This window comes from Chiloscyllium punctatum, chromosome 31 (assembly GCF_047496795.1).
Source record: "Chiloscyllium punctatum isolate Juve2018m chromosome 31, sChiPun1.3, whole genome shotgun sequence".
NCBI classification, from domain to species: domain Eukaryota; kingdom Metazoa; phylum Chordata; class Chondrichthyes; order Orectolobiformes; family Hemiscylliidae; genus Chiloscyllium; species Chiloscyllium punctatum.
In genome coordinates this window covers 67631393-67644526 of record NC_092769.1, presented here as the reverse complement: position 1 = coordinate 67644526, position 13134 = coordinate 67631393, and the positions used below count along the sequence as shown (strand labels likewise).

Genomic DNA, 13134 nt, shown 5'->3' with positions numbered 1-13134 from the left:
TGTGTAGGCAGAGTTAAAAGAGACATAAAAAGAAATAAATCAAAGGAAAATAGAGACTAGGAACAGAAGTTAGTGCCTGCAAAAGTTATATTTAGAAAGTGGCAGACCAAATAAAAAAGATTTTGACCAGCTTTATGCCAGTGACAAACTACCAAAACCCCAGAGGTGCACAATAGCAGACAACGCATCTGCTAATGAAATGGTGGTACCATCAAACATATATCCAGCTACAACTTAAGGTGATAGATAAGTGATAATCTATAACTTAAAAAAAATCTAAGGATAATATAACAAAGGCTGAAAAGGCAAGAGGGATAGATGATTGTGACTAATATCCAAGGAAGGAATGTGGACTGCCTGCAAGGACTACAGGGAAAGTTCTGAAGAACGTACTACAAGTATCACAAGGAATATCTACAAGACATGAAATTTTATTATAGCTGAGGATCCAACAAACGTGTCAGGAATAAGAAAGTGGCCCTGGTCGTAATGGCAGAATAGACCTGAGCAACCGATGAAAACTCTTTATCAAAGTCAGGTTTGGAGGAAGACCTTTCTGGCTATTTAATTTCACCATTTCACAACAAGATTAAAATTGAAGAGAACTGGAACAGTACTTTTCTCAGCCATGAGCTAGCAAATATACCACTGTGTTGAAGACAGCTAGAAAGGAATAGAAAAACACTAAGCGTTGAGACAGACACAGTTTTGGCAAGATGCCAGGAGTCATTGTAGGAGAGTTTGGAAGGGAGCCAATGACAACATTCATCTACAGATGGTCAGCTGTAAACAGAAAAACTATAAGCAAGATGGAAGACAGAGGCCGAATGAGTTTGAAAATACTGTCAACTGAATTTGTGGAAACAGATGGCATACCAAATCTTGTCACTACCACTGCAACTGTTATATGGCCTTCGCCAAGAACAACTCAATGGGGAAAACAAATCAACATTTCTTCATCGAAAACAGCAAAGAAACCAAAACTAACAAAATGAAGTACATTACAAGTGCAGACAAGAGGAGAGCCAGTTTGGGGCACAGACAGGCTTTAAAGTATAAGGTGTAATAACAGAGCAGAGTTAAGATACAGAAAAAGATTGCAGCAGTTGAGAAAAGAAATGCAAGTTCAACTTTGTTGCCCAGCTCTCCCCAAGTGGCTACTGCATTCTTTCCTAATGGACCATGGCATTCTAAAGTCCCAAAGTTCAACCTTCAAGTTGGAAAAGCTCATTCAGTTGACTGGAGGTTGGAGGTGGCAAGCTGTGTGTATTATACCCCTTCCTAATCTGTTCGGATGTGGTTTTCTGCCTTTCTCTCCCTCTTACCTCTATATGTGCCTCTTTTTCTCAGTCTCCATTTCCGTCTTCCTGGCTTTCTTCCATCCCCCCGGAATCCATTATGCACGATTCCTGATTGCTGGGGGGCTGAACAGAGTCAGGGAAGCAATTTAGTGTTAAATAATTCATGTTTAGTTTCAGGCTTGAACAGGGCCTAACTATTTGGGAGAAAGGCTTTATTGCAATCCCAGAGTACTTTAAATCATACAATCTGGTCACAGTAAAGAAATATCCACCTCTGACTTTGCTGAGCCATGTTGAGACACCATGAGCAAGACTTTGGCAACTGCTACTCTGCTCCTTAGTGGCGTCACTGCTATGGATACCTATCACAACAAAACTCATTTAAGATCAGCTCTGACAAGACAGACTGCAGTATAAAATACAACAGTCACTGTGTGCAGAAACAGAAGTAACTTTAATATCAAGGCAATGTGAAAATGTTTGACTTGGAAAGGATAGGGATGCTAATAAGAATTATGCTAGATGGCAACCAATACTGGATCACAACTTAAACCTCTCCCATTTACTAAGAAGCTACATTGGAAGTTAATTTCAATTTGTCACTCACAAATCAGTTCTCATTTAGTAAACCCAAGCAAGTTCAAAACTCGTTCAGCTCGAAGTGTCAGTGTTGGGCAACTGAATACCTCTCCACAATCTGATCACTGTGGATCAACACCAAGCTGCAGGAGATACCTCGATAATATATTGCATAAAAATCTCCACAGTGACGAAAAAAGTGTTATGTTTCTCTATTCAATTTATGGTTAGAAAACCCTTAGAACAATAATGAAAGCAGTCAAGTTGAGGACATAAACATAATGGAGAAAGTGAGGACTGCAGATGCTGGAGATCAGAGCTGAAAAATGTGTTGCTGGAAAAGCGCAGCAGGTCAGGCAGCAGCCAAGGAGCAGAGCAGCATTCCTGAAGAAGGGCTTATGCCCGAAACGTTGATTCTCCTGCTCCTTGGACGCTGCCTGAACTGCTGCGCTTTTCCAGCAACACATTTTTCAACATAAACATAATATCTATCAAAGCAGCATCTTCAGGAGGGGAGCACCTAACTGTCAAACCATGTTTTCATCATCATACTGTAACACTTAATCTCAATTTCTTGTAGTTAATGGAAGCCAACACTTTCACACAAAATACCAAAAAAAAACACACTGACCGGCACATTCCTGTTTTTGTTCACCTGACCTTGAACAAGCAAGCTGCTCTGCAGGACAGCAGCAAGCTGCTGTTGCTTTATAGAAATTTTCACAGCCATTAATCCTAGGTAAGCACTTGATCAGGAGCCTTAAAAAGGCTGGACAAAGCCTCAAACAAAATAAACATACAGACTCAGTTGCCCAATACCGCATGGAAAACCGGTGAACAGATATAGTTAAATCTCAAAAGAAAATACGTGATCACACAAACTCTAACTGACAAGCTGATGCAATGTGATGTTTCCCAAAAACATGGACTTGCTATGATGGTGAATTACAAGAATTGTTCATCCTCTCCATATTACTAAAGCTATACAACACTCAGCTGCCAGTCTCTAGTTTATGGGGCTGAATTCCATTGGTACCCAAACATTTGCTTAAAAGACCCTGCTTCCACTTCAATTCAAACAAGCTTAGGTACACTAAAGATGTGCACATCAGACAAACAGATCCTGGCAATTATGATGAAGGAGTCAGAGTCAGCGTCAGCGGCATTGACATAGAGGTCAACAGCACGAGAAAAAGGCACCTTGGCCCCCTGAGTTTGTACCGGTCAAAACCAAGCATCCCATTTTCCATTAGATGATTAGATTAAATTAATTCCCTACAGTATGGAAACAGGCCTTTTGCCCAACAAGTCCACACTGACCCTCTGAAGAGTAGCCCACCCAGATCCATTCCCCTATGTTTAGCCCTGACTAATGTACCTAACTCTATGGGCAACTTAGCACGGCCAATTCACCTAACCTGAACATCTTTGGATTGTGGGAGGAAACCCACACAGGGAGAATGGGCAAACTCCACACAGACAGTCGCCCAAGGTGGGAATCGAACCCAGGTCTCTGGCACTGTGAGGCAGCAGTGCTAACCATGGAGCCACCAAGCTGCCCATTATTTGGCCCAGAGGCTTGAATGCCTTGGCATCACAAAAGCACACCTAAATACTTTTTGCATTGCAATATGAGTTCAACATGAGCCTGCCTTTTCCAAAAACAGAAGCAAACAGGTTTGTTGCATGGTACACTTCTCACACTCTCTGAAATCTGCAGGGCTCAGGCTAGTGCTTATGTAGTAGTCTGAAAAATGTAAGTAATATAATCATGCATAAAACAAGACTTGGGAAGAATTCAACCATCCTCAAGTCACCAGATTCTGTCAGGAACCTCTTGTCTAATATTTCCAGTTATTCTCTTCAATATTTCGCTTGGCTCCAGAAAATAAATTTTGATTCACTTTTGCCCATTCTGACATATGTAATTCATAAATGAGCGTCGGAAAGTAAAGCGCCTCATGTAAAATTGAAGAATATCAACAGGGAAACTGACAGAGGGAGGAGACTCCACAAATATTGTCATCTCCAATAACTGGGGGCAGGCCAATCCATCAGTGCAAAAGAAGAGGCTGGAGAAAGTGCATCCATCTTCAGCTAGAAATGCTTACCAAATGATCCATCTCAGCTTACTCCAGAGATCCCCAAAATCACAAAAAGATTGAATACAGACATCTAAAGCTACTAGTTTATTGTGTAGGGGAGATTAATGACTGAAAATGTCTATAAAACGGCAGCTGCATTAACTTGTCTGACCGAGAGTGATATCAAGATACCAAGAAACAGTTGAAGGCACTGGCTACTGCAAATGCTATGGATCTGACCTCATAATGGCTTTGGTCAAAAGATAGACAAAAGAGCTTTGATTCCAGCAATAAAAGGAGAGTAACTGCCCTTTATCAATTCAGCATATGAGCTTCAGTGAGGTTTTGACAAGGCTCTGCATGGTAAACTAGTTCGTAAAGTTAGAACACATGGAATACAGGGAGAACTAGCCATTTGGATACTTACAAAAAGCAAGTAAGTGGTGGAGGGCTGCTTTTAAGACTGGAGGCCTGCGACCAGCGGTGTGCCACAAGGATCAGTGCTGGGTCCACTGCTTTTTGTCATTTATGTAAATGGTTTGGATGTGAATACAAAGGAATGGTTAGTAAGTTTGTAGATGACACAAAAATTGGTTGTGTAGTGGACAGCCAAGAAGGTTACCTCAGAGTACAACAGAATCTTGATTAGATGGAGTTTAATTTAGATAAATGTGAGGTGCTACACTTTAGAAAGGCAAATCAAGGCAGGACTTATACACTAATGGTAAGATCCTGTGAAGTATTGCTTAACAAAGAGACCTTGGAGTGCAGGTTCATAGCTCCTTGAAAGTAGAGTCACAGGTAGATAGGATAGTGAAGGCGGCATTTGGTATGCTTACCTTTATTGGTCAGTGCATTAAGTACAGGAGCTGGGAGATCATGTTGTGGCTGTGCAGGACATTGGTTGGGCCACTTTTGGAATATTGTGTTCCATTCTGGTCTCCCTGCTATAGGAAGAATGTTGGGAAACTTGAAAGGGCTCAGAAAAGATTTACAAGGATGTTGTTAGAATTGGAGGGTTCGAGCTAAAGGAAGAGGCTGGGGTTGTTTTCCATGGCGCGTCAGAGACTGAGGGTTGACCTTTCAGATGTTTATAAAACCATGAGAGGCATGGATAGGGCGATTGCCAACATCTTTCCCTAGGGTAGCATAGTCCAAAACTAGAGGGCATAGGTTTAAGGTGAGAGAGGAAAAACTTAAAGGGGACCCAAGGGGCAACAGGGTGGTAAGTGTATAGAATGAGCAGAAGTGGTGGAGGTTGGTACAATTACAACATTTAAAAGGCATCTAGATGGGTACATGGACAGGAAGGATTTACAGGGATAAATGCCAGATTCTGGCAATTAATTTAGGATATCTGGTCAGCATAGACAAGTCGGACCAAAGGGTCTGTTTCCGTGCTGTATAGCTCTATGACTTTAAGTGTAGTATCAACAACTTTGAGCAAAAGTGAAGTCAGTGGGAATCAGGGGAAACTTGTGGGTTAGTGTCAGACCTAACACAAAGGAAGATGGTTGTGGTCGAGAACGGTCAATCATCTCAGGCCCAGGCCACCTCTTCAGGAGTTTGTCAGGGTAGCATCCTAGGCTCAACCACTTTCATCTACTGCAGTGACCTTCGTTCCATCATTGCGTCAGACGTGGAGATGTCTGCTGGTGATTCTAAAATCTTCAGCACCATCTGAAGCAATCTTTGTTGATTTGAAATAACATCAGAATAATATTCAGGCTTGTGTTGCTAAGTGACAGGCAAATGACCACCTCCATTCAGAGAGAATCTAATCATCGCCCCTTGACATTCAATGGCATTACTTCAATGAATATTCTACTAACTATATCTGAGGAGTTACCACTAATCAGAATTCAGACTGGAACAGTGATAAAAATATTGCAGCTTTGTTTTGCTGTAAACCTAAAAGTGCTTAGATGCAGAGTATATCAGTATCTGGTCTTCAGTTGGGGGCTCAAGAAACCTGCAAAGAAGGACTGTGCACTCATCTCTCCTACTTTTGAAAAGAAACCCTTATTGGTGGGTTTGGACAGAACCTTATTGGCTCTTCTGAAAAAGCGGATGGAGGAATTTCTCAATATTGTAGCCCCTGAGTAAGTTGTATCTAAAAGACTCCAGAGACAATTGAGAGAGATTAATATCGCGACCACACATGCCAAATATCAAACTAACAGATTTCAGAACATTCCACACTTCACGCTTTTCTTTTCACTGTGTCAGACTTCACATGGGGGACACAAATAACATAGGTGAAAGTGAGGACTGCAGATATTGGAGATTAGAGTCAAGAATGTGGTGCTGGAAAAGCACAGTAGGTCAGGCAGCATCCGAGGAGCAGGAAAATCGATGTTTCGGCCAAAAGCCCTTCACCAGGAATCATGATGAAAGGCTTTTTCCTCCCCGGATGCTGCCTGACCTGCTGTGCTTTTCCAGCACCATACTCTCGACACAAATAACATTCCAGTAATTGACAGAGACAAAGGTAGGTGAGGACCTGAAAACAATCATTATCACGGAAGAGGCAGTGTTGGGCAAGATAACGAAGCTAAGGATATACAAGTCTCCTGGCCCCAAAAGAATGCATCCCAAGGTACTAAAAGAGATGGCAGGAGAAATAGCAAGTGCACTTCTGGTAATTTTTGCTAACTTCGCAGGACTGAGACAATTCCAGCAATTTGGAAAACAGCAAATGCGCGCCACTCTTTAAAAATGTCACAGACAAAAGATGGGAATCAAAGTTTGAGAGAAGATTTGTAGCTTGGGTGCTCGTTGTGGTTCTGTTCGCCGAGCTGGGAATTTGTGTTGCAGACGTTTTGTCCCCTGTCTAGGTGACATCCTCAGTGCTTGGGAGCCTCCTGTGAAGCGCTTCTGTGTTGTTTCCTCCGGCATTTATAGTGGTTTGTCTCTGCCGCTTCCGGTTGTCAGTTCCAGCTGTCCACTGCAGTGGCTGGTATATGGGGTCCAGGTCAATGCGTTTGTTGACAGAATCTGTGAATGAGTGCCATGCCTCTAGGAATTCCCTGGCTGTTCTCTGTTTGGCTTGTCCTATAATGGTAGTGTTGTCCCAGTTGAACTCATGTTGCTTGTCATCTGCATGTGTGGCTACTAAAGATAGCTGGTCGTGTCGTTTCGTGGCTAGTTGGTGTTCATGGATACGGAAGATAGGAATTATAGACCAGTAAGCTTAACATCTGTAGTGGGGAAGATGTTTGAGTGTATTATCAAAGAAATAGCAGAGCATCTAGATCAAAATTGTCCTGTTGGGCAGGTCATGCTTAACTAATCTTTTGGAATTCTATGAAGAAATCACAAAAATGGTGGACAGCAGGGACCCAGTAGATGTGGTATACCTAGATTTCCAAAAGGCCTTCGACAAGGCGCTGCACAAGAGACTGCTGTGTTAGATAAAGACGCATGTCATTGTAAGTAAAGTACTGACATGGACAGAGGATTGGTTAACTAACAGGAAGCAAAGAGTGGGATAAATGAGTACTATTCTGGTTGGCACTCAGTAATTAGTGGTGTGCCTCAGGGATTAGTGTTGAGACCTCAATTATTCACAATTCACATAAATGATTTGGAGTTGGGGACCACATGCAGTGTATCAAAGTTTGCACATGACACTAAGATGAGTGACAGAGTAAAGTGTGCGCAGAGGAACATAGATACTTTAAGTGAGTGGGCAAAGGTCTGGGAGATGGACTACAATGTTAATACATGTGAAGCCATTCATTTTGGTAGGAACAACAGTAAAAAGAACAATTACTTGAATGGTAAAAAGTTGCAGCATGCTGCTATGCAAAGAGACCTGAGTGTCCTTGTGCATGAATCACAGAAGGTTGGTCTGCAGGTACAACAGGTATTTGGAAGGCAAATGGAATTTTAGGCTTCATCACTAAAAGGATTGAGTTTATAAGCAGGGAAGTTATGTTGCAGCTGTATAGCATGCTGGTGAGGGGACACCTGGAGTACTGTATGCAGTTTTGGTCTCCTTACTTGAGAAAAGATGTACTGGCACTAGAGGTGGTGCAGAAGAGGTTCACTAGGTTGATTCCGGAGTTGAGGGGGTTGGCTTATGAGGAGAGACTGAGTAGACTGGAATTATATTCATTGAAATTCAGAAAAATGAGGGGAGATCTTATAAAAACACAGAAAAATTATGAAAAGAATAGATGAGATAGATGTAGAGAGGGTGTTTCCACTAGAGGGTAAAACTAGGACAACAGGGCATCGCTTCAAAATTAGAGGGAACAGAGTTAGGACTGAATTAAGAAAGAACTTCTTCACCCAGAGTGTTGTAAAGCTGAGAAAGACTTTCTTTGAACAATAAAGGAAGTAATGGTTACAGTGAGAGGGCAGGTAAGTGGGGCTGAAGCTAGGAAAAGATCAGCCATGATCTTATTGAATGATGGAGCAGGGTCCAAGGGCCAGATGGCTTACTCCTGCTCCTAGTTCTCAGAGTCATAGAGATGTACAGCATGGAAACAGACCCTTCAGTCCAACCTGTCCATGCCAATCAGATATCCCAACCTAATTTAGTCCCACCTGCCAGCACCAGCCCATATCCCTCCAAACCGTTCCTATTCATATACCCATCCAGATGCCTTTTAAATGTTGCAATTGCACCAGCCTCCACCACTTCCTCTGGCAGCACATTCCCCCAGAAAGCCAGTCTCTGAAGACAGCATGTGTATGCATGCCTTACAGATATCTAGGGTGATAAGCATTCATACTTCCATATGACTGACTGCGTACGTATGTTAGCTAGTTGCTACATCTTCATTGGTTAAGTTTTAGCTTGATACGAAATCAAGAATTGTGTTTTAGAGAATCTGGCTGATAGATTTTTATTAAACAACTTATTTTTATCCCAAATTTTAAATCCCCCATTGGTAAAATGAAAATACTATTCCCAGTTATATCATAACTTGTGGAGTGGAGAATGATGGCACACTCCTCCCACATCGTTCATACACCGTTCATAGAATTTGTCAATATTTACTTGTTAATATTCACAGTGAATAGGGAGTCTGGATTAGAGCGGTGCTGGAAAAGCATAGCAGGTCAGGCAGCATCCAAGGAGCAGGAAAATCAACATTTCGGGCAAAAGCCCTTCTACCTATTCACAGTGAATAGAAGAGTAAGCATTCTTGATTTGCATTTAAGCCTAAGACCAGTCAGCCTAATCTTAATGCTTGGAAAATTATTGGAACAATTCTGAACAATATGATTTGTCACTCAAAGGCATGACTTAAGCATGGACAACCAGCATGGATTTGAGAAGGGAAGGTCATAGATTAGATTACATTACTTACAGTGTGGAAACAGGCCCTTCGGCCCAACAAGTCCACACCGACCCGCCGAAGTGCAACCCACCCAGACCCCTACATCTACCCCTTACCTAACACTAGGAGCAATTTAGCATGGCCAATTCACCTGACCTGCACATCTTTGGAGTGTGGGAGGAAACCGGAGCACCCGGAGGAAACCCACGCAGACACAGGGAGAATGTGCAAACTCCACACAGACAGTGGCCTGAGGCAGGAATTGAACCCAGGTCTCTGGCGCTGTGAGGCCGCAGTGCTAACCACTGTGCCACCGTGCCGCCCCAAATAATTGAACCCAGGCTAATGAGTTTGAACTCTTTGAGGATGAATGAGGAGTATCTATGAGCATGAAATGCTTGATGTATTCTACGTGCACATACATTCAAAAGCAAGGTCGCAAATGCAGACTAGTCAAAATGCTAGAAATAGAGATGATCCAAGGGAATGTGGTGTTTGCATCCAAAATTGGCTCAGTGGTACAGCGAAAAGTCAAAAGCCGTTTTAGCGACTGGAAAGCTGTCTCCAGCAGAGTTCCATAAGATATGGCGTCTCTTGCTCTGATTACTGTATGTCAATTATTTATACTTAAACATAAGTATACCGTGGGCGACACAGTGGCTCAGTGGTTAGCACTGCTGCCTCACAGCGCCAGGGACCTGGGTTCAACTCCCGCCTCAGGAGACTGTCTGCGTTGAGTATGCACATTCTCCCCGTGTCTGCGTGGGTTTCCTCCCACAATCCAAAATTGTGCAGGTCAGGTGAATTGGCCATGCTAAATTGCCCATAGCGTTCGATGCATTAGTCAGGGTAGCAGACTGGGTCTGGTTGGGTTACTCTTCGGAGGGTCAGCGTGGACTTGTTAGGGTAACTGTACTGGAATCAAATCTAATCTAACCTAAGGGATATGAATAAATTATTTGCAGATGATACAAAAATGAACTGTCATTGATGGGAAGAAAATTACACAGAAAGACTTGCAGACTGGCCAGGTGGGTAGAGTGTCAAACAGAATTCAAGTGCAGAAGTGTGAATGATGCACTTGGGGAAAGTAACAAGACAATTCAGTACACAATATATGAAATTGTAGAAGATTAGAGATAACTCTGAAGTTAACATGACAGATAACAGTGTGGTTAAACAGACATGTTAGACACTTTCTTCATGATCCGAGGGAGAGAAAACAACAGCATGGAAGTTATGTCAAAAATGTATAACACTTGTTAGATGTCAGCTAGATTATTGTGCACAATACTCGTCACCACATTCCCAGAAGGATGCAGAGTGAGAATAGGAAATTTACCAGAATCCTGCCAAGACTGCAACATTTCAGTTATTAGGGAGGATGAGATAGACAGGATTGTGCTCTTGGAACAGAGGACACTGAGGGGAGCTCTAACCGACTTATTAAAATTGAGGGCCCTTGAGTAGATTGGAAGGAATTATACTCTTAGCAGAGACGTTAATAACAGAGGGTCACAAATTTAACACATTCAATTACCAATATTGACAGATTTATTTGACTAACTGAATTTTAATTCCCTTGGTTCTACTGATTACTCAATCATTAATTCAGTTATTGGATTACTAGACCAGTAACAGTAACATACCCAGCACGCTACTGTGCCTCATTAGTTCAAAATCTGCCTGCAGTGGTGCAATAAGAGAATGAGCACTCTAAATTCAAATGAAATACAGACTGAGAAGTGACAAGATGAAATGATTTATGGCAGATGCAACCAATATAAAACATTAAAGCACTAAAATGAAACTTAATGTCTATGAAAAGCTAGTAAACGTGACTGAAGGCTTGGTGGAAACTGCACGGGCTTGCAGAAAATGTTAAGGTTGTCCAGGGATCCATATCAGAATGGGTAATAGGTTGAGATTCTCAATATCGGCCCTAACTCCAGGCCCTTCCCGCTCTGGCTCTGCCTCTGCCTCTGCCTGGGTGTGTGAGGGTGTGTGGAGTGGGTAACAGTTTGAGATTCTCAATGCCGGGACGAACTCCGGGCCCCTCCCGCTCAGTCTCGGTGCGTGTGGGTCCGTGCGGGGTTTGGGGATGTGTGCAGCAGTGGGGTGCATACACCCCTCACCCACAAACATCCCACACATGCGCCGCTCCCGCCCAAACACCTCGCCCATCCCCACACACGTGGGTGCGCGTGGGGAGGGGGGGTGTGTGTGTGTGTGCGTGTGTGGGGGGGGGGGTGTGCGTGTGGGGGGGGGGTGTGTGCAGGCGGGGGGGGGGGGGGGGGGGGTGTGCGTGCGGGGGGGGGGTGTGCGTGCGGGGGGGGCGCGTGGGGGGGGGGGGGTGTGTGTGGGGGGGGGTGTGTGTGGGGGGGGGTGTGTGTGGGGGGGGTGTGTGTGTGGGGGGGGTGTGTGTGGGGGGGGGGTGTGTGTGGGGGGGGGTGTGTGTGGGGGGGGTGTGTGTGGGGGGGGGTGTGTGTGGGGGGGGGTGTGTGTGGGGGGGGGTGTGTGTGGGGGGGGGTGTGTGTGGGGGGGTGTGTGTGTGGGGGGGTGTGTGTGTGGGGGGGTGTGTGTGTGGGGGGGTGTGTGTGTGGGGGGGTGTGTGTGTGGGGGGGTGTGTGTGTGGGGGGTGTGTGTGTGGGGGGTGTGTGTGTGGGGGGGTGTGTGTGTGGGGGGGTGTGTGTGTGGGGGGGTGTGTGTGTGGGGGGGTGTGTGTGTGGGGGGGTGTGTGTGTGGGGGGGTGTGTGTGTGGGGGGGGGTGTGTGTGGGGGGGTGTGTGTGTGGGGGGGGGTGTGTGTGGGGGGGGGTGTGTGTGGGGGGGGGTGTGTGTGGGGGGGGTGTGTGTGGGGGGGGGTGTGTGTGGGGGGGGGTGTGTGTGGGGGGGGGTGTGTGTGGGGGGGGGTGTGTGTGGGGGGGGGTGTGTGTGGGGGGGGGTGTGTGTGGGGGGGGGTGTGTGTGGGGGGGGGTGTGTGTGGGGGGGGGTGTGTGTGGGGGGGGTGTGTGTGGGGGGGGGTGTGTGTGGGGGGGGGTGTGTGTGGGGGGGGGTGTGTGTGGGGGGGGGTGTGTGTGGGGGGGGGTGTGTGTGGGGGGGTGTGTGTGGGGGGGTGTGTGTGGGGGGGGTGTGTGTGGGGGGGGGTGTGTGTGGGGGGGGGTGTGTGTGGGGGGGGGTGTGTGTGGGGGGGGGTGTGTGTGGGGGGGGGTGTGTGTGGGGGGGGGTGTGTGTGGGGGGGGGTGTGTGTGGGGGGGGGTGTGTGTGGGGGGGGGTGTGTGTGGGGGGGGGTGTGTGTGGGGGGGGGTGTGTGTGGGGGGGGGGTGTGTGTGGGGGGGGGTGTGTGTGGGGGGGGGTGTGTGTGGGGGGGGGTGTGTGTGGGGGGGGGGTGTGTGTGGGGGGGGTGTGTGTGGGGGGGGGTGTGTGTGGGGGGGGGTGTGTGTGGGGGGGGGTGTGTGTGGGGGGGGGTGTGTGTGGGGGGGGGTGTGTGTGGGGGGGGGTGTGTGTGGGGGGGGGTTGTGTGTGGGGGGGGGGTGTGTGTGGGGGGGGTGTGTGTGGGGGGGGGTGTGTGTGGGGGGGGGTGTGTGTGGGGGGGGGTGTGTGTGGGGGGGGGTGTGTGTGGGGGGGGGTGTGTGTGGGGGGGGGTGTGTGTGGGGGGGGGGTGTGTGTGGGGGGGGTGTGTGTGGGGGGGGGTGTGTGTGGGGGGGGGTGTGTGTGGGGGGGGGTGTGTGTGGGGGGGGGTGTGTGTGGGGGGGGGTGTGTGTGGGGGGGGGTGTGTGTGGGGGGGGTGTGTGTGGGGGGGTGTGTGTGTGGGGGGGTGTGTGTGTGGGGGGGTGTGTGTGTGGGGGGGTGTGTGTGTGGGGGGGTGTGTGTGTGGG

The 13134-nt window shown here is 46.7% G+C and overlaps 1 protein-coding gene across 3 annotated transcripts in view; it reads right to left on the bottom strand.

Moving 5' to 3' along the window:
- Nucleotides 1–13134, bottom strand: part of nxf1b (nuclear RNA export factor 1b) — a 75346-nt gene that overhangs the window by 53679 nt on the left and 8533 nt on the right. For 2 of the 3 annotated variants that reach the window (XM_072550925.1, XM_072550927.1), the window contains exon 2: nt 1326–1424. The exons of the other annotated variant lie outside the window; for it this stretch is intronic. In XM_072550925.1, coding sequence (XP_072407026.1) covers nt 1326–1424 — 99 coding nt within the window. The remainder of the gene's footprint in view (nt 1–1325; nt 1425–13134) is intronic. 3 annotated transcript variants of the gene reach the window in all.